The 25,407-nt window shown below is 38.8% G+C and overlaps 1 protein-coding gene across 1 annotated transcript in view; it reads left to right on the top strand.

Annotated features, from left to right (window-relative positions):
* The first annotated feature begins 686 nt into the window (after window positions 1–686).
* OPRM1 (opioid receptor mu 1) overlaps window positions 687–25,407 on the top strand; it is a 36,793-nt gene continuing 12,072 nt past the window's right edge. Inside the window, exon 1 of the mRNA XM_061130237.1 lies at window positions 687–979. Coding sequence (XP_060986220.1) covers window positions 687–979 — 293 coding nt within the window. The remainder of the gene's footprint in view (window positions 980–25,407) is intronic.

Below are 25,407 nucleotides of genomic sequence, written 5' to 3' on the forward strand. Positions count from 1 at the left end.
AATTCTCTTTTAGTAATGAGACACGATGACTTTTTCTGCAGACAGAAGTCTGAGGCAAGGAGGGCTACAGAAGAGGATTCTATGTACCCTGCCCCATATGATTGCTTAGGCAGCAGGGACAGAAGAGCGCTGGGGTCTGGGATGTCAGGGTGGCGTCAGACCAGTGTCTTTTCTGTCATGGTACACTGAGAAAACGGCACTGGAAAATGTGAGGTCAGCCCCCTTCCTTACGCTTTGCATCCGCCAAAAACTCTCCTTTTGTCTCACTCACAACCCCTTCCCTCCAACTCCCTTCCTGGTCCTGCCTGTCCTTAGAGGTGTTTGCACAGAGGAGTGCAACTCGGGGAAATCGAGTCTTTGGATCGCTTTGCGCAAAATCCACTTCTTTCTCCTCCCTCGGCTCCAGCCTCCGGATCCCGCACAGCCCTCCCCTCCTTCCCCCCGGCGGTGTGGGGCCGGAGCCCTGTCTGTGTGCCTCTAAGGTGGGAGGGGGCTACAAGCAGAGGATAATGTCAGATGCTTGGCTCTCGCCTGCCTGACGCTTCTCTCTGGCTCCGCCGGGGTTGGTCGCTGTAAGAAATAACAGGAGCTGTGGCAGCGGCGAGACGAAGCGGCTGGCGCGTGGAGCCCGAAAAGTCAGGGTGCTCGCGGTCCTCCCAACGTGGTCCCGGCCGGCGGTCAGCACCATGGACAGCGGCGCCGTCCCCACGAACGCCAGCAACTGCACTGACCCCTTCACACACCCTTCAGGTTGCCCCCCAGCACCTAGTCCCAGCTCCTGGGTCAACTTCTCCCACTTAGAAGGCAACCTGTCCGACCCCTGCGGTCCGAACCGCACCGAGCTGGGCGGGAGCGACATCCTGTGCCCTTCGGCCGGCAGCCCTTCCATGATCACGGCCGTCATCATCATGGCCCTTTACTCCATCGTGTGCGTGGTGGGGCTCTTCGGAAACTTCCTGGTCATGTATGTGATTGTCAGGTAAGGAAGGCCAGAGGGCTCTGGATTTCGGTGGCTGATCGAGGCATAAAGGGTGGTGGGGGGCGGGGAGGATGAGAAAAAAGGAGGTAAAACAGGGGAGAACGCAGAGGTGAAAGTAGAGTGGTTGCTACTTGAGTACAAAAGCCGACTTTTCTATTCTTCCCTCCGTTAGTAAAGAAAGAATCCAAAATTTCAGAAACAGAGAAGTTGTCTTGGTAAAAGCTCTAAAGCTCTGGCAAGACAAAAACAAACAAAAAAACCCTCAATCTTGCAGCTTGCTTATACTGAGCCAAAAGAGCTCTGGGCTCTTAGGCACAGTGTCCCATAGTCCCTTCCAAAGGAGCTGTGGAAACAATAATTTGTGGAAAACAGAAGAGAAATTCTAGTTATTTCATCCTTAATTGGGGGGAGGAGGGGCCGATTTCCTTCTCTGTTCTTTTCAGAGATGAACTTTGGCGACTTTCCTGCTCCTGCTGATTCCAGTGTATTTGCTGCACCATCGCTGCACCCTCCTCTTCCTCACTCATAGAGGAAGTTTTTCTGGCGTCTTTCCACAGTAAATGGTGCTGTTTTGCTGTAATGTGACGGCTGTGTTGCCTAGACCAGTTTGCAGTTGGCAGCTACAGATTTGCTAGGGGAGTCACAAACTGAATCAGGAATAGGTCAGGTGGTTTGGAACTGCAGGACATGACTGTTTTTCGATGCCCCCCAAAGTTGAAACAAGTTAGAAGTGACCAAAAACAGCATAATTCTGGAGGATAAACTATTACATAGGAAGTTGTAATGGTTGCTCTAGAAAAATTAAAAAGTGTCTTCATCTAATGAGATTATTTCAGAAGACTCTGTGGCCCAGTTTCTATTTGTCCAGATGTTTCAGATTTATTTGGCAAAAAGTGTACAAGTTCAATATTAGCTGAGATTGATGTAGATTGTGTTAGTGTTGATGTGCCTATTCAAATCCTACATGTTAATATGGAATACTATATTTTAACTTTTGAGAAGTAGATAATTATTTTAACACTTTAAAATGGCTCCTGATTTAGGATGTTCTTCTTACTAGGGGTTCTATGGTACTTCCACGTTTAGCTGCAATATTGGCTTCATCTATTCAGCAAGTACTGCAGGTTTCAGTGGAGCTCTTAAATCACTTAACAATCATTTTTTCCATTATGCTTTCATTATCAAGGTGCTACAAGTTATTTGTAATCAATTCTTTCTACTTTTAGGTCTGATTTTTTAATTTTTTATAAATTTTTTAAATTAATGATTGTTAAAGATTAAAGCTAATTTTCTTGATCTTTTGATGAGGAATCATATAAGTAGTTTCTCTGAGTAAAGAGCACCATCTATTGCAAAGAAAGCTAACAACAGAAGGAAAAATGCAGGAAGAGAATCAATGGAAGAATTTAAAACATTTACTTTATGTAATTCAAAACAAAGCTTCCTATCAGATATAAAAACTATCTTATTTTGCATTTATGATAATAAAAGTAGCAATTACATCCCTGCCCCATGAAGGAAAAATTTCTCATTTCTCTTAAGAAAATTCATGGAATCATAAGCTTATAGGGCCATAAGGGAACCTAGAGGTTTTCTAGGCTAGGTGAGTAAAATGTGGCACAGAAAATATAAATGATTTCTCCAAGGACAGAGAAGTTCATTAGTTCAATACCATGGAATTGCTCTTAGCCAATGTAATTTTCTGTTTATTAGAGTGGCTCATGATTTAAGTTAATTCAACTACAAGATTGACAGAGTAATGTGGAAATAATAAATTAATCCAAATTTATGTCTGTAATCCTGGAGAATGAAGAATGAAGAGAAATCATAAAACCATCTTGAAATGCTGTCGTCTAAAACAATCATTTATGCTTTTATTGCTTCTCTTGGTATTTTCCGTCCTCATTTTTCTCCTCTCTGGCTTATGCTTTTCTATAAAGCAGAGAGCCAATAGAGCAACAACTGGCTGTGGAATAAACAGATTAGCTTTATTCTAGTGCTGAAGATATTACTAGTTGGGTGATTTTGTCTTAAAGGTATTACCTCTGAACTTTCGATGACTTGGAAAAGGATGGTGACCTTGTCTCTTACTGAGAACATGATATTATGCTTTATTTTTCTGTGCTTAAAGTTTCAACCAGAATACAGTACTATTTGAAAAGGCACCTCAAACACCCACCTATGAAAGTCAGGTGTTTAATTCCAAGGTCAGGTAATTGTCTGGGAATACAACTGTGAAACAGAAAAATAGTTCAGTAACCAATGAAGTAATGAGAAAAGCCTCTAGGGAGTGAAGGAACTATATCTATTTAGCTGAGAATATTTAACTAGACTATCTCCATGCTATTGTTACTTCACTACAAAGTGATCAATTCACAGATATTATTGCCTCTGTTAAAAAGATTAATACAATGCTGTATCTATTAAGGTACTGAGATAAAATACTTCTTGCTATTATTCAAAATTCAACAAATGCTTTTGAATTATTAAGTAGCTAGGGTTTTCTAACCAAATAAACATAACATTTATTAGAATGTCTTATTACATTGACTAAACCATGAGGCTCCAATGACAATGGCAGCAAAATAACAACAAAGATAACAGCAAAAATAACAACAAAGATACTATAGATGCCTTGATTAGTTATTTTCTCTCCTGTGTCTTCACTCTATCATCATCATACCTTCATCAACAACATTATTAAATGACATAACTTAAGTATCATTCTTACAGTGTTGTTCTAAGAAACATAAGGGAGAAAAAGAGATAATGTCATATATCTAAAGTTTTAAAATCCAGATGTTAGATGATAGAGTGTTATAACTATTCATTATCTAAAAGGCTTTTTGGTCTTAAAGAAAAAAATTACTTGTGGGATAACTAGATTATAAAAATCACAACAAATATTCTGGAAAAGTTTGGTGATAAAATATTACAAAATATGGCAATCATTTTTTTTTTTTGGAAGTAGAAAAGCATAGTTTTATTGTTTTGCCAGGCAAAGGGGGACAGAGTGGACTTCTGCCCCAGAAACTGTGCAGTCCCACATAGGAGGATTTGATGAGTTTTATAGCAATAGTTCAAAGGTCAGATTGCTGATAAGTTTAGTGTATGTAAGGACCTATACTCCTTGAATCTGGTCTCAGGTGGTCTCCTGGGGTGCGTTTCTGGTTCCTTAAATCTGGGCTCAGGTGGTCTTCTCTGGCGTGAAGAATGGTGACATCTTCCACTTGTTGGGGTTTTTTAATTTCCTTTTTTTAATTTAAACTTTTTATTTTCTATTGGGATGTAGCTGATTAATAATATTGTGACAGGTGAACAGTGAAGGGATTCAGCCATACATATACATGTATCCTTTCTTCCCCAAACTCCTCTCCCATCCAGGCTGAATGTGGCCATTGTTTAAAGTGGGATAGTAGTATATTATTGTCAAGAATGTTTTAAAGAAAAAAATCAATCAAAATAATGCACAGTTCTGCACAGATCACAAGGCATATTGGAAGGTCTGGTCCACATTATGACCATTTCAAGCCATATGCTAGCTTTTCCTCCTTTTCTGTTTCATTTTTCTTCTTTCCTACCTTTGCTGTTCTTTGTTCAGTAGCTAAGTCATGTCTAATTCTTTGCGACCCATGGACTGCAGCACACCAGGCTTTCCTGTCTTTCACTATCTCCTGGAGTTTGTTCAAAGTCATGTCCATTGACTTCGTGATGCCATCCAACCATCCTCTGTCACCCTCTTCCTCTCCTGCCCTCAATCTTTCCCAGCATCAGGGCCTTTTCCAATGAGTTGGCTCTCCACATCAGGTGGCCAAAGTATTGGAGCTTCAGCATCAATCATTCCAATGAATATTCAGGGTTGATTTCCTTTAGGATTGACTACTTTGATCTCCTTGGGGTCCAAGGAACTCTCAAGAGTCTTCTCCAGCACTACAGTTTGAGAGCATCAGTTCTTCAGTACTCAGCCTTCCTCCAACCTCGGTTCCCTGAAATCTCTTTCCAAAATGACTTACCTTCACCCAAGTTCTTATCTCAAGCACTGCAAAGCTCATCATTTCTGTTATTTTATAACTTGCTACAATGTAAATTCTGGTTAATAATTAGAGCTTTATGAACTCATTGAGTGTAAGTTTACTACACTAATTGTTTTACTACTCTAATTGTTCTTGACAATTAGAAATTCTTAAGAAAAATTCTATACAACTCCAGTCAGAACTACCAAGACAGTTTATAAACCAAGCTTTTCCTTTCAATTTTTTTCTGCCTCAGGATTCAGGAAAGGTTTTAGTACATTTTGCTTAATGCATAGGGAGTAGGCAACAGCCATGGATAGTATTCAGTATACTTCTTGAGGTCAGGGTGATGGTAGCAGTAGGATATGTAAAGAAAGTGAAAGCTCTCTGAAGACACAAACTACCATCTCTTTCTCCGCTGATCCCTTGTTGTGTAATAACTGCAATACTACTCATTACAGGTAAGCTCAAGCAAATGTCAGGGCCCTTGAAAGTGAAGTGAAATAACAGACACAAGAAGCACCACATACAAGAAACATCATTTAATGATCTTGTCATTGAAACTCCTTTCTTTACCAATCTGTTCTTGCTTCAGGCCACCTTATTTCCTTCCCCACCAGTACCTCAGTCTAAGAGTCCTTGAGCCAAGAAATAAATCCAGAATGAAAGAGTGGCATGGAAGAAAAGTGCCAATAATGGTTCAACCTCAAACTCTCAGTGCATAATAGTCCTCTTCTGCCAAATGGGTCACCTAGACTAACATCTAGTCTAATTGGTAACTAGTAGTACTAACATTTTCTATGGTGACTTCAAGGACTGTTTCTCCACAGTTTTTCCACCTCTACTATCTGGAGAAAAAAAGCTAGTTATCTACAACATTAAATAATTTCTCATTCCATCTCACTTCCTTGGATTCTAAATGAGCTCAAATGAATCTGTCAGAGAAAGAAAATGCTGAGTTGCCAGATGTTGTAGTGGCTGATTAAGAATGAACGACCCTGAAAGTCACTTTCAAGCCTTTCCTCACTCACAGGGAGAGAATAAGCAAAAGGTTAAACAGGAAAGATGCCATCCTCAGTGTTCCATTTTCCCCACAGAAAGGCACCAGTTTGCATGTATGAGCACAGATGTGGAGAAGGGGAAAAGAGGAGGTCATCATCTCACTGCACAAGGAGCCCCAAACCAAAGGATACTCTCATTTTATGGACCTAGGGGCCAGGACTAACACGAAAGGATGGGGTAAAAGTGGGAAAGCACAGAGTAAGAAGAATTTCTTCAAGGACCCCTGATACGAAGGTCTCCAGAGAGACACCTGGGAAGAGTCTCACCAAAAGCACCAAGGGCTCCCTGACCTCAAGAATTATGCTGAATACTGTCCATCGCTGTTGCCTACTCCCTATCCATTAAGCAAAGTGTCTTAAAGCCTTTCCTGAAGGTCTCCAGATGGAGGTGGTTGGGCTAAGGATGCATATACACCCAAGAGCGTGGTTGGTAAAGGTGGGAGAGGGGCACAATTCCTTGCCCACAACTCCCTGGAGATTGTATACTAAGTAGTGGTAGGAAGGATGCTTCCCCCCATGAAGCCTGCCAGGTAGAGCCTTTGTGATTGCCTGTGGTTGAGTCTCAAAGATCACACAGAAGATTCTGACCTGGACCCAGACTTCTCAGATTCAGCTTAAATTCTGATCTCTCTCTATCTCTTTTTCTCTCTTTCATTTTCTCTTTAATTCATTCAGAAATCATTTTAATATTTGCCTTCAGGAATTAATCACCTTCTGGATGTTGCATTGTAAAACTTATCAGAGAGATTCTACCAAGCCTAACCAAGTGAATCTTTGTAAGCCACTGGGGAGGGCAGGTAGGGCTATCACACAGGATGAAGCATGCAGTGGAGTCTATGAAATGAGAAGGAGATCATTCTATTCTGGACATCAGTTTCTGTCCAGGCAAGGATATTTTCAAGTAAATTTGCTTTTTCAATTCAATCATGTATTAGTTTATCAGTTGAATATAAGTAAGTGTGCTGAAGTGATTCAAATAGTAATCATTAAAATGTACTAACAAGTATTAGTATAATTTAATGTGGAATAAATTAAACCAAGCTGATCCACTCACTGTTTTCAAAAGTGCTACATATAAATTTCTTTTATACCTTTTCTTTACTTTTTCTATTTTCCCTCATGATCTCAATACTTCTTTCTTCTATCAAAATTCTTCTTCTTCTTCGAGTCCCAATTTAAATCCATTCCACTTTGAAGCCTCCTCAAAGTACTCTTACCACCAATTTCCCTGAAGTGTAATCCATAATAAATGCTACTATTGTGAAAAATCTGTGCATTTTCTCATAAATTTTTCAAAATATCTGATGCTTATCCTTGAAAATTTGATCTACAGTTGTAGATCTCTCTGTTAGTCAAAAAGTTCAACATTTCAGACTTGAATAACAGGGCTGCATATCTTTAAAATGTAATTCAAAGTTTTCAGCACAGCAGATATGCCTCAGATTATTCAAATGTAAAGCTTAATTCAGACAATTCCCTCAATTCATTGCCTTGTTCATGCATAGTTAGCCTTTATGACTTGAGCTATGAAAACTAACCTGTACCAATGGATTGATATCAGCAAATAATAAATTCAAATAAAACACATATATATCTACACACAAGCCCACAAACTTTGAATGAGAAATAGATTGTTAGTCTTATAATTTACCTACAGAAAGTAAAATTTTAAAGAGTGAAAAAATTAAAAGTTACTATAATCAATTCTCATTTTTCATGGTAGTTTTTTTTTTTCCCCTATGAATTCACTTTATCTAATGATTAGAGGAGACTGAAGCTTGCTTCTGGAGGAAATATAGGGGGAGGATCTTGTGAGCATACAGTTACATTTTCATCAACTAATCAATACATAATGTTCTGTTATGTGTGTTCCTGTTAAAAGGCATCTTATTTAATATATATTGTTGACTCAAGGGCTCTGAACTCATGACCAGCACCTCTATAATATCTGCATGAAACATCTACGATGTCTACTCTCTCTGTTAGGCACCTCACAGTCCTCTTGTGTTTAGGACACTGCAGAGCCCTTCAGCACTACATCTGGGGCCATTTTTTTTTATTTTTATTTTATATTGGAGTAGGGTTGATTAACAATGACCTGCTACTTTCACATGTACAACCAAGTGATTTAGTTATACATATACTTACATCTGGACTTCGCTGGTGCCTCAGATGGTAAAGAGTCCACCTGCAATGCAGGAGACCTGGATTCAATCCCTGGGTTGGGAAGATCCCCTGGAGGAAGGCATGACAACCCACTCCAGGATTCTTGCCTGGAGAATCCCCATGGACAGAGAAGCCTGGCGGACTATAGTCCATAGGGTTGCAACGGGTTGGACACGACTGAGCGACCAAGTACAGCAAACACATACCTGTATCTGGGCTTCCCAGGTGGCACTAGCAGGAAAGAACCAGCCTGCCAATGCAGGAGACATTAGATGAGAGTTTGATACTTGGGTTGGGAAGATCCGCTGGAGGAGGGCATGACAATCCACTCCAGTGTTCTTGCCTGGAGAATCCCATAGACAGAGGAGTCTGGTGGGCTACAGTCCACGGGGTCACAAAGAGTCAGACATAGCTGAAGCAACTTAGCACACAGTACACATACCTATATCCATGCTTTTTTCTGTTTCTTTTCCATGTAGGTATTACAGAATATTGGGTTGAGTTCCCTATGTTATATAGTAGGTCCTTGTTCATTGCTTTCTATATAGTGTACTTGATATTTATATTCAACAAAGTTTGGAGTAATTTTTCAGCCACAAAATTCTTACCCTAGTTTTCAATAGAAAGCTAAACTGCCTATAATTTAATGGTTCCAGATATGTGAATTAGCCTGGTCCTTCCACTCTGAGAAGGCTGGGAATGCACCAGTGAAGTGGGGAGGCAATTCTGCAATCTAAAAAATCTATTTTATACCAAGATGTTTTCATAAGCCAATGTAAAGTTTGAATTTAAATGATTCCAAGGTAAGAATTCACCTTATTTTGCTACATTTATATGTGCACACAGCTGACACCCATCAGATGAAGAGGGATGGCCTCGCAGTCTAGACCAGGGGTTAAAAATGTTCACTGTGAAGGGCCAGAAAGTAAATATATTAGGCGTTGTTGCCACATGGCCTCTGTCACAATTATTCCACTCTGCCGCGGTAGCCCAAAAGTAGCCATAGACAAAATGAAAATAGATGGTCATGACTGTGTTCCAATAAAACTTTATGTAGACACAGAAATGTGAATTTCCATATAATTTTTGCATGCCTCAAAATATTATTTTTCTCAACCACTTAAAAATATAAAACTACCTATAAACTTATTTTTGGCTTTTGTTATTCCAACTAAAACAGATGTAGAAGGCAGACATGGAAAAATTTAGCTTCTAAAATATTTCTCATTAATAACAAAAAAGAATTGACTTTCTAATAGCATATTTAATCATTTTACCTACTATTTTATGAATTTTATGAATATAATATTTTGAATTTTATGAAAATCCATACATTTGATTATCAGAAAATAATCATGCCATATGTTCTTCTGTTGACTCATTTTGCAAGAATGAAATGATTCTTCTTTCAGTACAAAATAATACAAACCTTTCTTTTGGCTTACTTCAATCTATAATGCAAATTATTCCATAAATAAGTGTTACCAATCTACTTCCTTATAGCAGCCTCAGATTAAAAACAGCCAAGCTAATTATTATACATATAAAAAATCAAAATACAAATTACAAATGTAAAATCATTCTGACAGAAAACCATGCTTAGCTGACAAATTTGGCCCACAAGCTGTGATTTGCCAAACTCTGGTACAGGTGTGCTGAGTAGAATTCATGGTCTTGCAGTGGTTGTAAAAAGAGCATATCTTCTTCTTTGGCAAATTTGATTGCATTTTGTTATTTACTAGATGGAAGCAAAGCATTGTTAAAATATCTAGTACCAACTTGCAGTGTTTTACAAGAAGAAGAAATATCCGTACAAAATGAGGTTTCATACAAATCAGCTGAGCCACAAGGGAAGCCCAAGAATACTGGAGTGGGTAGCCTATCCCTTCTCCAGGGGATCTTCCCAACCCGGGAATCAAACCAGGGTCTCCTGCATTGCAGGCAGAGTCTTTACCAACTGAGCTATCAGGGAAGCCTGATACATACAAATCTGAAAAGCGCTCATAGATTTTTTGGAAAGAGAATACCACTTTTTTATGACAGAGGATACTGCTTTTCTGAAACGGATGTTGAAGTTGGGTCAAAAAAGTAATCACACAGGACCATCTCCATGTCACCCCAGTGGCCATCTGCAACTCCTAGTCTTCATCTGATCCAGACAATCTACAATATTCTTTACCACTCTTACCATTATTACCACCGTTACCAGGGATTAGGGAGTAAGTGCTTAGAAAATAGTGGTTCTGAAAAATTTCCATCTATTAGATATGCTTTGTGGTTATCTTAAATCAGTGCAATTTTCTAGGCCTTCTCACAGTATTTTCATCTTCAGTCATTTGAAGCTTTCAGGAAAAATTGAAACCATCACCTGTAAATTCACATTAGCTTCTTAGCAAGTATGAAATCTATCCTCAAAGCCACCTGTACCTGCACGCACATCCACCCCCATGCACCCAGGTGATGACTGGCAGCTTCATCTCCCTCCACCTCTACATAGGCATTTTGAAGCACAAAAGCTCATCACTTGGAATTTTTTCCTCTTCTTTCTGACTTACATAACTTGATCATTTTTTAAAAATTTGTTGTTAGTGGTTTTCAAAAGTTGTTTTGAAAACAGTTATTGGCTGTGTTTTAAAACTTAGACTGTCCAGCCGGATAAAGAGGACTAGGAGCAGCCTAGGTGTTCTGCGGTATTTTCAATCTTCTGGCTTCCTGCCCTTGGTTTTGCTCAGTCATTTCCTAAAATACCCTGGAATCTCTTCCTTGTCTGATTTCACATCTTTAATTCAGTCCCCATCTGTATTCAGATGACTGCTTCTTTGATCATTTGTGCTCAGAGAAAACTTTCTGGAATTTACAGGGATTCTTTAGATCAGCTGGGTGGCCACCAGGTACAAGTCCGCAAGGAGAGCCGAGTTAGGGAAGCGATCCAACTGGATGAGTAAGATAGTCTAGCTGAAGAATGCTACAGTTCCCAGAATGTCTTCCGTGAGATTTTTGGAGCTAAATTCTAGCGAGAAACCCAGGCAGGATAAAATGAATACTCAAATTTGAGTCTCCTTCGAGTTAACTCATGGAGCATCCGAGGTATTGCAGAAACCCTTGCAATACACTTAAACACCAAGAAAATCTCTCGGATCTTCTATTCCAGTGGTCCTCAATATTGATTGCATGTTAGAATCACCTACGAAGAATTATTTTTTTAAAAAGTGATTTTATTTATTTATGTATGTATGAATTTTGGCTGCACTGGGTCTTTGTTGCTGCACGCAGGCTTTCTCTAGTTATGGAGAGCTGGGGTTACTCTTCCTTGCTGGGCACGGGCTTCTCACTGTGGAGGTTTCTCTCATCACAGAGCACTGATTTGAGGGTGCACAGGCTTCAGTAGTTGTGGCTCACAGGCTTAGTTGCCCCGTGGCATGTGGGATCTTCGTTCCCTGACTGAAAATCGAACCATGTTCCTTGCTTTTGCAGGTGGATTCCCAACCACTGGACCAGCAGGGAAATCTAGAATCACCTGGGAAGCCTTTTAAAAAAGAAAGAAAACCCATTTCCACCTAAGATTAATGAAATTAGACACTCCAAGCTCCTGGGCATAGATAGATCTAAAAGCTTCCCTGGTGAGTCTAATGAGTCTAGTGTACAGTCAAGATTGAGGTGCACAGATCTGGACCTCTACTTCATGGAGGAGAAAACAGTCCTGCTGGGCAAGGAGGTTTAAGAGATCTGTCCATATGTTTAATTTCTCTGAATGTTAAGAAGCTGTTTATAGAATAAATAGTAAATTAAACTACCTCCCTGAAAAGCAAAAGCCCAGGATGTCTTAAAAATCTCCCTGAAATTGACCAATCGGCTCCATTAATAGTAGGCGTTCTAGCATGGACACAGTGCTAACCCTAGAACAAGGAGACTCATGTTTGAATCTCTGCTTCTCACTAGTTATCAGAGCCACAGAGTTTCCCTTAGCCTCACTAGTTAACTTTACCAAAGGAATGGTAATCACATTCAACCTCACTTGGAGTTCAGGTCCAAATTATGGAAATGTGCTGTAAATTCTAAAAGCGCTATGTAATAGTAAAGAGTTTAGCTATTTGCTTCCCTGGTGGCTCAGTTGGTAAAAGAATCTGCCTGCAATGTGGGAGACCTGGGCTCCATCCTGAGTTGGGAAGATCCCCTGGAGGAGAGCGTGGCAACCCACTCCAGTATTCTGGCCAGGAGAATTTTGTGGACTATATAGTCCATGGGGTTGCAAAGAGTGAGACAGGACTGAGCGACTTTCACTTTCAATTTCCCTCCCTCTGGGAATTTCTTCTCCTCCCTCCCACTGGGTTCACTTCATCAGCACGCAAGATCTCAACATTCACTCAGTATTCTTGCCTTCTCATAAATCAATCATATGATTACACTTTGAAATACAGCTTAGCCTTTTGGAATCACGATTTCTGCAGAGGCAAGGCAAGGCATTGCATGGGGTCCCTGTTATCATTCTTTGATTCATTCCAATGCCCTGGATCACTCCAATTTCATTTTGTTGGCACTAAGATGATGAACATAATTCTAAGGACAGAATTCTAAGGACATTTAACCACAATTTACTCAACTCCCTATTGATTAGCCTCTCTATATTATATAAAAAGTTTGATAGAGAAAAAAGACACAAACCAATTATTTTGGGGAAAAAAATAGCTATTTTTAACTTAGATGTTTCACACTTAAACTGGTATTATAGTCAAAGTGTCTAAGGCAGAATCTAAGTCTAAACACAGACTTCATATGAAACTCCTTTTTACTCAGCAGAATAGTTTACTTGAATTAGAAGAAAATAACTTATAATAGTGATGTCCTCTGAATACAAGCTTTGAAAATTTAGAAATTTAAAATAACATCTTTGTGAAAAGTCCTGGCTTCTGTTAGAGTCTGACTCACTAATCACAGTAAAATAGGTGAAAAAGATGGAACTCTTCATGGAGGATGCATTAATGATGGTACAGTGAGTCTGTGTGAATGTCTGTTCCTAACACCTTCATAATGGGTTTTTCCAGGACTTGCAAGGCAATGCCTGTCAATGTTTAAAATCAGAGCAGTAAATGCTACAAATAAAGCAAGCACAAAGTAGAAAATAACATCTTTGAGATCTACAGTGTCCCTGAAAGCTGAGAGTATTCCAAGTACAGAAACTGTAGGGGAACAAGGAGATCAATGAAAGAAAAGGCCTTTGCTTCTGAGCAATTTTTCACTGAAACACTGGGTTCAGTGCCAGCGAAAGGTTGAGCATTTTGTTGGGGAGTATTAAATGCTAATTGAAAAATGCTGCTGGCAGTGTGACCTGACTATCAGACCCTGATTGTGCCCGCCAAAAAGAACAAGGGAAATTATTATAAACATTATAATTTCATACGTACTCAGTTCCCATCAGTTCTAAAGAGGAAACCACATGGGTTGAATGAAATTGAATATGAGCATGCTTCTGGTGATGTTGGTGATCCAAGGCCACTAAGATAAGAGGTCCTACTAAAAGCAGGCAATACTGAGATCCTTCAAACAGTCTTTCCTTCTGATGACAAAAGAAAGCTTATTTAACTACATTGCAAAATAAACAAAACATATAAAAAATATGAGTATAGACAGGGAAAGACATTGTAAACCAAACTAATACTAAAGAAGATGAATTTGAAGCTCATGTTTGTTGAACACTGCTTACAGAGCACCCACTTAGAAGCTCCAAAATATGCCATTGAGAAAAATAGACTGAGTTCTCATGCTCAGTCGCTCAGCCATGTCCGACTCTTTACAACTCCATGGTCTGTAGCCTGCCAGGCTCCTCTGTTTATGGGATTTTTCAGGCAAAAATACTGGAATGGTTGCCTCTTCCTGGGTTTGGTCCCAACCCAGGGATCAAACCTATGTCTCCTGAATTGGCAAGTAAATACTTTAGTACTGAGCCATCTGGGAAGCCCAGATCAGGTTCTACCTATCTCTAAAAGTACAGTCTAGTCAAGAAGAATATTAAACCATTTCACCAGCTGATAAATGTCCAAGGTAGGACTATGGTAATTGACCCAGGGTTCTTCAATCATACTATCTGACAAACACTCTTCCCAAGGTTTATTGCAATTATGGTAGTTTACCTTCCTCCATTACCGAGCCAAGCAATGGGATACTTTTTTATTTAAGTCTTTATTTAATTTTCCAAATTTCATTAAACATATTATTTACGTTTCAGAGACAAGATAAAAGTGAGTGGAGCGGGCCTTGGTTAATTTTCACAGACAGTGAAAGAGAGAACCCCATTGACTAGGATTTATAAGTATTTCTCAAAGCAGACATTACAAACATTCCACAAGTATGAAGGATAATGCAATGGCAGAGTGGAGTCTGGAATGAATGGGACTCACGGAAAGAAAATCTCAAGAGCCATTGCTGGAAGACATTCATCAGTGTGTCCCTGCATTGAAACAATGTCTGTTTTATTTCTGAACACCCTGTCATTTAGAAACACAGGCAGCAGAGAGCTCAAGTTAGAAGTCAAACTCAAATCTTCTGTTCTTTAAAATTGCTATCCATTTTGTAGAATTTAGGGTACAAGTATCGAAGGAGAAATTGATGTCATCATTTGAAAAAGGATCATTACTCTGAAAGTAAACAGAAGTTTTCAGTCTTTAAATAAATGTGTCACATTTCCATGAAAGACACTGGTACATGAGTCAATGCCACAAAGCATATATTAAGACATATAAACCAAACCAATGATAATTTCCACAAGAGTACTATTTTTTCAGCACTTAGAAACTCAAAAATAAGAGCATATGAATGAATGAATTAACATGACCTTCCACACATCCTTACTTTAATTGCTTTTTAAAACATATTTTACAAAAAGATATATGTCCTTTATCAGAAAATTTAGTCTCCTGAAACAATAATAGAATTCATGCTTTGATGTAGCTGAGATATTCTGCCCACACAGTTGTTTGAAGTTAAGTTGATATTTGAAAATAATATATTCTAGTCAACATTCTAGTCAAGATAGATGAAGATGTGAAGTTAAACATATCAAATCATTGGGGAAATCAAGGAAAATTGCTGTGATTTTAGAAAAATCTAGGCTTTGATGCATCAGTTACCTTTAGCACACCTGAGAAAACATTCTAAAAAATTAATACAAGCAGAGCAAAATTAACACTTTTATAAGTATAAACATTTAACCTCTGTCTTATCAGAGCACATAGTATCTGCTTCTTTAAATTTGAAACCCATAAGAGGCATCGTCATCTATATCACCTGAGCTAACATTTGTTGAAAGTTACAGTATACATTAGCCTCTATATCAATAATCTTTAAACATACTATTGAAATTTTTTCATCTTTACATCAACCATTTAAGGAAGATACTGATATCTTTCAAGTTTTACAAATGAAGAGAGCAGATCTCAGAAAATTTAAGTAATAAGTCCAAATTTGCCAGTTAATAAATGATAATACTAAGATCTGAGCTACCAGGGAAGTTCAATACTAAGATCTGAAACAAGACCTATATGGCCCTGAAAAACTTAAGGTCTTTCAAAACTGTTAGGTTTAGTTTCATTGAGCTAATTTTTGAAGTCTCACTAGGATGACTGACTAGCCTATTATCCTACCTTACCTATCATACTTCCCAGAATGTTCCCTAATTGATAACCTCTTCATGACTTTTTCTTTATTGATAGTCTGTGCCCCCACTGAAATGAGAATAAAGTAAATAGGAAACTTGGCTTTTGAGAGGTCAAAATCTGGAGTTTTTCCTTCATATTAAGCTGTGACATTTTGGATTGAGCTTCTGTCTCTGGAATAACTGGATTCAGGTCTCTGATTGAGTCTGCCCTTCAACCTGAATAATAATAATAATAATAAAATCCATTAATTGTTTGTGGAACTTCTAACTACAAAATCTCAATTGTGATATAGAGGTACTCTTTTCCTTGATCCCTGGAAGCATCATTTTATGCTGTGAGCAGCATATGCTAACAATTCACATCAACAAACTGATCAGGAGACAGCCGGGATGCCAATCTCAGTACTGTGAGTGACAGATCAAAGGAGGCTTTTTGGATCTATTATTCAGCCAAACACCAGGCCATCCTCATGTTTTCCTTTACTTCAGTGATCCCTTTTTACATTTCTAAAAAAAAAAAAAAACCGAAATTTACAAAATTGCAAAATTGTAAGCTCCTGGAGAATGAGACTATCTTTTTTTTTTTTTTTTTAAAACATTCTCCCACCCCTGAATTTAACACAGTAACAAAGGGTAATAGGACATAATGGAGCTGAAATGTTTCAGTACATTGAATTATACTGATTATACTGTTATGTTAATGCCATGCTTATTTCAGCCCTCTGTGTTTCAGTGTCCCATTTCTGGTTTGCCAAAATAAGAACTTGTAGAACATTGTTTCTCTGAGTGTTAATAGCCGAAAGAAACTTGTAATTTTCCAAAGTGAAATTCTTATAACATGTGCAGTTTTTGTTTAATTGGGGAGCAAAAAGAGTTTCCATATTCAGGTTGAGATGAGAACCTGGGTCTGTGGAGTCCTGGCCTTTTCCTTCTCCAACTTCACCGTCCCCAGGAATCCAAATGGGAGAGGGGTTATTGAGAGATAAGAGAGACTGAGAAAAATTGGATCTGGAAGAATTTGAGAAGAATCAATTGGTAAGAAAAGATACACTTTGACTGAAAGATCCTGCTAAATCATCTGCCTAATTAAATTCAAAGAAAAGCATCTTAGTCCATTCCTCTGTCTCTCTACTGAGCAAAACACCAGACAGACAGGCTAGGGGCAAGTCAACTGGAATTACTGCCAAGTGATAGTAACCAGGCACGTCAGTATTCACTCCAGAGAGCCTAAATAAGGTAAACAGATGTCGAAAGTACTGGCAAGCCTCCCTCTCACACATGGCTCTCGCCTTTAAGTCTTTCTTTGCTTCTCAGGTCCTTATGAAAAGATGTGGAATCCTATTTTATTCCACTTCTACAACCAAAGTCTTCCCGTAGACTCCACTCTACTTCATTTCACCTCCCACGCTTTTGAAGCAGATTGAAGAACATGAATTATCCAGGGAGAGGACCAGGGCATGGAATTTTGCTTCTTCTATCAATAGGATAGACAAACATTCTGAGAGGAATCCTCAATGGACAAGTTTCTTTTTCTCCCTGAAAAACCAATGGATATATGACTCCCCAGGAGAAGAAAGGAGATGACAGTAGCTATGATATCAGGACAATGGCAGTGAGGCTCTTCCCAGGACGTGGAAGAAGAGAAATCACAAGGTAACGTGAGACTGAGAAATTCAGATCCATCTTTTTTTTTTTTTAATTGTAGTGGTTTTTGCCATACATTGACATGAATCAGCCATGGATTCATCTTGGTGTTGTGTCATGTGAGAGGTCACCCTAGGTGACTAAAGGGACTTTTCTGGCCTCTGCTATGAACCTACCATTTCACAGATATTTAAAAGCACAAAGTTTAGGCCAAGAATCGGAAGTCCCACTTCATAAAGCAGAAAATAAACTGGTAAAAAGCATAATTATCCACTATCCGTAAAATGAAATATGCCAGCAAGTTTGGAAAACTCAGCAGTGGCCACAGGACTGGAATCCTGTCCTTCCAATCCCAAAGAAGGGCACTGCCAAAGAATGTTCAAACTACTGCACAATTGCGCTCATCTCACACACTAGCAAAGTAATGCTCAAAATTCTCCAAGCTAGGCTTCAGCAGTACATGAACTGAGAACTTGCAAATGTTCAAGCTGGATTTGGAAAAGGCAGAGGAAGCAGTGATCAAATTGCCAGCATTTGTTGGATGATAGAAAAGGCAAGAAAATTCAAGAAGGACATCTAGTTCTGCTTCAAAGGCTATGTTAAAGTCTTTGTGTCGATCATAACAAACCGATCATTCCCAAACTCTTAAAGAGATGGGAATAGCAGACCACCTTACCCACCTCCTGAGAAACCTATATGCAAGACAAGAAGCAACAGTTAGAACTGGACATGGAAAAATGTTCTGGTTCCAAATTGGGAAAAGAGTATGTCAAGGCTGTATATTGTCACCCTGCTTATTCAACTGATATGCAGAGTACATCATGTGGAGTGCCAGGCTGGATGAAGCACAAGCTGGAACCAAGACTGCTGGGAGAAATATCAATAACCTCAGACAGCAGATGACACCACCCTTGTGGCAGAAAGTGAAGAGGAACTAAACAGCCTCTTGATAAAGGTGAAGAGGACAGTGAAAAAACTGGCTGAAAACTCAACATTCAAAAAATGAAGATCATGGCATCCAGTCCCATTACTTCATGGCAAATAGATGGGGAAACAATGGAAAAATGGCAGACTATTTTCTTGAACTCCAAACTCACTGTAGATGGTGACTATAGCCATGAAATTAAAAGACGCTTGCTCCTTGGAAGAAAAACTATGACCAACCTAGACAGCATATTAAAAAAGCAGAGACATTACTTTGCCAACAAGGTCTGTCTATTCAAAGCTTTGGTTTTTCCAGTAAGTCATGTGTGGATGTGAGAGTTGGACTATAAAGAAGGCTGAGAGCCAAAGAATTGATGCTTTCGAACTGTGGTGTTGGAGAAGACTCTTGAGAGTCCCTTGGACTGCAAGGAGATCAAACCAGTCAATTCTAAAGGAAATCAATCCTGAATATTCATTGGAAGGGCTGATGCTGAAGCTGAAGCTCCAATATTTTGGCCACCTGATGCGAAGGGCTGACTCATTAGAAGAGACCCTGATGCTGGGAAAGATTGAAGGCAGGAGGAGAAGGGGATGACGGAGGACTAAATGGTTGGATAGCATCACTGACTCAATGGACATGAGTTTGAGCAAGCTCTGGGAGATGGTGATGGACAGAGAAGCCTGGCATGCTGCAGTCCACGGGGTCACAAAGAATTGGACACAACTGGGTAGCTGAACAACTGAAACGATAATGCATACGTGCCAAGTCTCTTCAGTCATGTCAGACTCTGGACCCTATGGACTGTAGTCCACCAGGCTCCTCTGTCCATGGGATTCTCCAGGCAAGAATACTGGAGTGACTTGCATGCCCTTCTCCAGGGTATCTTCCCAACCCAGGGATCAGACCTGTGTCTCTTATATCTGCTGCATTGGCAAGGAGGTTCTTTATCACTATTGCCACCTCGGAAACCCAAAATGGTAGTAAAATTTCTAAATTAAATGCATTTAACATAGGTTTGTAATTGTTTCTGGGAAACAGACTAATTGGAAAACAACTAGATTTACATTTATTTCTGAAAAACAAACAAAATAGACAGACTTATTTACAGTCAGTCTTCTACTAACCCCTTCCTGCCACAATCAGAGACAAAATCCTTGGCAGCCTGAGCCAGGCATGTGACTCCAGAAGCAAATTTAATACTTCCCTGGGCACTCTACATGTGATGAAACAAATGTTGAATAATGGTAACTTTCTTGAAGCCTGAATATAGGTGAGATACTTCTTTCAACATTGCCACATCATCAGCTACCATGCCATAAAACCTCACACACTGTTTGGAAAACACTGGTTTCTGGTCTCTCACCATACTGAATGCCCCTCCAACACTTGTTTCAGTTGAGAACCACTGCCCAGCACAGTATTTGGCAAAAATAAAAAGGTGTTAAGTAAATGCTTGTTTGACTCGGTGTTGACACTCAGAGGGTTTTATGATGAAAAAAAGTTATTTTGAAAATATAAATGTAGTTATGAAAATTAAAAACAAGCTATAATGCTTGATATTCTATTTCATACATAAAGTCCAATATAAGTATTAAGCTAGAAGAAATGTGAAATATATAACTTTGATCATAGAGTGTTAAACATGAAATGTTATCAGTTTGTCTCTACCTATTAAACTTATGGTGATTTGTATTTTACTTTTTATATTTCTCAGATTCTAAAAAAAAATGGATGTACAACAGTATAAGGAAAACTACAGAAAATAAATAAAAGAGGAGAAAACTTCAAAAGTAATAGATAATCCTGAAAAGTGATAAAATATTGCATTAAAGAGCTTTTTCACCAAAGATAATTCAAGATCATGTTTGCAGTTTCCCTATATTAAAATACATTAATCTGTGACTAAAAATGTTAGTGCCAAGTGATTTTAGTCCAAGTTGAAAGATAATTCTATATTGATTTAATAGCCCTTGTTGCACCACAAGCCTAAAATTTCAAATTTTAAAAATTAATGGGACTTATTTGCTTTCCCAAATAACTAGTTTATTCATGAATCATATTTTCTGCTAACAAGTACTGTTGAAATCTCCATAGGGGAAGGAAAAATACCAAAAATCTCTCTGCCTGAAAATACTTTTTAAAAGATCTCAGCACATGGTTTTTTGTTTCCTATAAAAATGCTAGGTCAACATGATAGTTAAATTATAAAGGATTATATACTTCTTGGGTGGAAAACAATTATTATAAATACACTATTTTACATAAGCCAAGATCTCCAGGCACTAATTGCATTACCTTCCTATTTCCTTCAATTGGTCCTTAAAGATTTTGGACAGTTACTGTTGCAGAAATTAATTGAATGCCAAAATATTTAGATATCAGCAGGTGCTATAACACATTAAAGGGGATAAACAGGGAATGCTCATCAACAGTTCTGACAAATGGAATTTTAAATTGAGTCTTCACGGATCTTAATTAAATCTCTGGTGCAAAACTCAGGAGCAATGAGAACGTTATTTCAACTTCCTACACAGTATTCTAATGTATAATTCTCTCCAACATGTTGTGCTAATATTAAATGCAATGAAGGGTTCTATCTACAGGACACATACACACACTCCCAGTAAAAAAATTTCAAACTATCCAGGCATTTTACTTGCATAGCAACAAGCACCCAAATATTTCAAGTGTATGATATCAAGACTTTTTTGTCCTTGACAACTGTTCTAAAGCTCAGTTCCCTTTAAAACAAGGATAAGGACTTCCCTGGCGATCCAGTGGTTAGGACTCCACACTTCCAACGCAGGGGGCCTGGATCTGATCCCTGGTCAGGGGGCTAGGATTCCACATGCCACACGGTGTGGCCAAAATTTTTTTTAAAAGATACAATTAAATTAACATTTTTTAAAAAGAAATTTCATTTTAAAAAGTAAAGATAATAATCATAGTTGTTTTAGGTACTAGTAAGATTTTTGTGAGCATCAGTTTACACAAAGGTATATGTAAGTGTTTGTAAGCCTTACTGTACTTTATAAAAGTTATTATTTCTCACATAGATAGCTTATATCCCATGGTACATACTGTGCAGTGTAATGTAACAAAAAGCATAAACTATAACAGATATGGATTTAAATTCTGCCTCTGCCACAGTTATTCCTGAGAGTTATTTAACTCTCATGAAAGTTGGTTTATTTATCGACAAAAGAAGTGATAAAGTGCACCTTATAAGTCTGTTACAAAGATTAAGAAAATTCAAGTTAACTGCTTGCAGCAATACCTAACCCAGAGTAACCATTCAGTAAATACCACCTGTAATTATAATACTCAAAAAATAACACTTGAAACCATCATAATTTAATTTGTCTAATGGTAATTTTTAGTGGCGATACAATCACCTTTTTACAGTTGTGAGAACTGAAGCTCAGCTCTTCCCGCAGGTCAGAGGACATGGTGCTCAGCCCTGTCTGCTGTGCTGCGCTTAGTCACTCAGTCGTGTCCGACTCTTTGCGACCCCGTGGACTGCAGCCCTCCAGGCTCCTCTCCCCATGGGATTCTCCAGGCAAGAATACTGGAGTGGGTTGCCAAGCCCTCTTCCAGGAGATCCTCCCAACCCAGGGATCAAACCCAGGTCTCCTGCGCTGCAGGCAGATTCTTTACCATCTGAGCCTCCAGGGAAGCCCAAGAATACTGGAGTGGGTAGCCTATCCCTCCTCCAGGGGATCTTCCTGGCCCAGGAGTCGAACCAGGGTCTCCTGCATCGCAGGTGGATTCTTTACCAGCTGAGCTACCAGGGAAGCCCCTCAGACCTATGTGTCCTACTTCCAAATCCAATATTCTTTCCTCTATGCTATGCTGGAGTGTCTTACTCCTAACATGATTAAGAAGTCAAATTTGGGAAAATTTAACAAAATCAAGGTAGTTTTAGTTACTCGCTCTTGTGTAGATGCAGTGTTTAAATAGGGTTGGCCTTGCTCTTAAGATTAAGTAAACAATTGGTATGACTGGAGAATTGCCACAAATGTATAGTCTTACCTTGAAAGGTAAGATTTTTGTTTCTTAAGCTCCTAACACTTAAGATTTTAATTAAAAGAACATCAGATAGTCATTTTACTTTTTTGTTTCCTAAGTGGACCATTTTTAAAGTCTTCATTGAATTTGTTATGTATTGCTTCTGTTCTACGTTTTGAATTTTTGGCCTCAAGAAATGTGGGCTCTTAGGTCCCCAGTTAAGGATCATGCATTGCAAGGCGAAGTCTTAACCACTTGTCCTCCAGGGAAGCCCCAGGGAATGATTTAAATGATAAATTATTTTAAAGTTCAAAATGTCTCTGAAAGACATTGAAAATAAACCTGATAGATATAAACCAAATGACTACAATTGGGCAAGTAGGTCTTTGTTTTGGGCACATCTAGACCTAAAGACGCACATTGAACAGTCCTTGTAGAGATGCAATGCATCACAGGTGAGCGGACTTAGCCTGGAGCACCCTGAGGAGGCAGCTAAGGAAGCAGTGCATGATCGTAGGCTCTGAGAGAGGGGAGGAACCCTGAAAAAAAGGTGAGAGAGTATCCAATGTGAGCTCTCAGAGCCCCCAGGTCCACCAGGAATGGATTCTGCCTGCTACAGATAAACACTGGGTAAATATATTTGCCAAGATTGCAAGGGTGCAGGCAGCTGTTGTAGCTACCGTGCCCCGTAGCCCATCCATGGACATCACTGGAAGATTCCTAAGACTTCCCCCAACTGCTGATTGCTATTGGCCCGCTGCTGCTGATCCCTCCTGATGCGAGCACACTCGACTATCAGTGCTTACCAGCCAAAAGCCCCTGGGAATATACCTAGAGGAAAATGAAATTAGACTTATTAATTTTGCTGCAGCAAAATCACAGGGATTTTAATTTTTGTTTGGTGATTTAGAAGAGGATTCAAGAAAGCAGAGCTCTGTCTAGATAGGATGCCGTCTCAAAGCAAGAGGAGTTTGATACATGGGCATCAAAGATTTTTTTAATATAGGAGGCAAAATTAACAGAGTAGGGCTAGAGTTATCACTGACTAATAAGCAATTGTCAATTACTGCTAACCAGGAAAGGGAGATGTCTGCCTTTTTTATGGTTCTGGGTGATTTTGGTTTTATCTCTTACCAGGCATGATTACAGGATCCACCTGTTTTTGTCTTATTGCATCACAATCAATCATGAAGAGGTTTTCTCTGAGGCTGATATTCTATAGAATTGTGTTCCATAAAGAAATATCACAACCCAGCTGTCAGTAACTAGACTTGCTTCCTGAAAGCTGTCAGGGGCTTCTTTTCTTTCTATCATTCAGTCTCATTACTTTCATATGTCATCCACTCTTTTCCTTTGGCAATAGGGGAGGGGGGGAAAATGGTGATCAATGAGGGAATGATAAGATGACATGGGATGGGGAGGTATAATTTATTTTTGATTTGTTCTCATGGAGTGGGGAATACTTTAAAAACATGAGATAAATGGGAATTTCAAATTTAAAGAAATTATATAGATGTGGGCTTTAGGGTCAGGGAAATTGATCCTGTTGTTCAGACAGACACATTGCAGAATACAGATTGAGTCTGTTCACTATACTCCACAAACTTACAGAAAAACAACAATACAGGTAATCCTAATAAAATCCACACATATATCACATAGCACGAAGATTTCATGTGCAAGCTTTGCAAAAGGTTGAAATTTATTCTCAAGTTCATAAATATCACAAGATTTGCCTGTATTAAATACTCAAAGTGAATACAAAATAATCTTTCATTTTTAAGATTACTGAGAACAGGCACAAGATTTTACTTTTGGCCCCTGTACTCCAGAACACCTTTCAGAAATCTTTCTTCTTTTTTTTTTAAAAGAATACAAGTTAAAAATCAATAAATCAATGAAATCAATTTTTGAAAATTATAGATAAGTTCCCGGTAGGCAATATGAATGTTTAAACAGTCCTATTAAATGTCACTCCTATTTTCTCTGCTGTTTGAACCAACTGAGAGATAGCACAAGATGAATCAGCAAAGAAAAAAGTCAACTTTATTACTGAAAAATACTTAGCTGATGTGATGTAGTTATGCAATAATAATGGCTTCTTAAGTATAAACCCAGAATGAAATACAGTATCCCGCAGGCCTGGCCCACTGGCAACCTCCCCATGTGGGGACCAGCCCCTTTACAATTTGGAACCTGGATCAGTGGAATGTAACCTGTTCCCTTTTAGCAGCTGAATTTCAGAAAGAGATAGGAAAAGTGGCAGAGTTGTACATAACCAACTCTTTATCCTAAACACATAAACTGGGTAAGTTACTCCTTTTGAAAAGAGTAAATGATGAAACAGAGAGATCAGTAGTGTTAAGGGCTATTGATGACTTTACTCTCAAATTATAAATTCAGAGGCAAGTTACAAATGCTGAAAATGACCACATGAACAATAGAAATGTGATGGGAGAAGAGAAATTGTCATTTTTCATCCCAAGGATAAAGTTATGTTCAGCTGTTTTTTTGATATGGATCAAATACATTTTTTAGATAACCAAATAAAAATAAGCATTTTTTAGTGTCTCCTATGTGCTGGGCTTGGAAGAGCTGCAAGACTCAAATTCCACCTGAGGGATCTTTCTGTGTGTTAGAGGGAGGCAGCATGGATGAGTGAACAGACCCAGGGTAACTCCAGTTCTGTCACTTACAGGCTTTGTGACTTTGAGTAAAGTATCAGATCTCTGAGGCTTAGTTTGCTCATCTGTAAAATGGGGATGATAACGTGCTTCTCCCCTCAATGTTAGAAATTTGCTTAGTGCAATGCCAGACCAGTAGCCGGTATAAATGAATGTTACTCTTCTCGTGTATAAGAAGAAATTTAGAAGGACATTAGCCAAAATTATATCTCTGGATTATAGCATTCCATTTATTTTCCTTTATGCTTTCCTGTATTATTTATTTTTACAATAAGC

The sequence above is a fragment of the Dama dama genome, chromosome 26, assembly GCF_033118175.1.
Source record: "Dama dama isolate Ldn47 chromosome 26, ASM3311817v1, whole genome shotgun sequence".
NCBI lineage: Eukaryota > Metazoa > Chordata > Mammalia > Artiodactyla > Cervidae > Dama > Dama dama.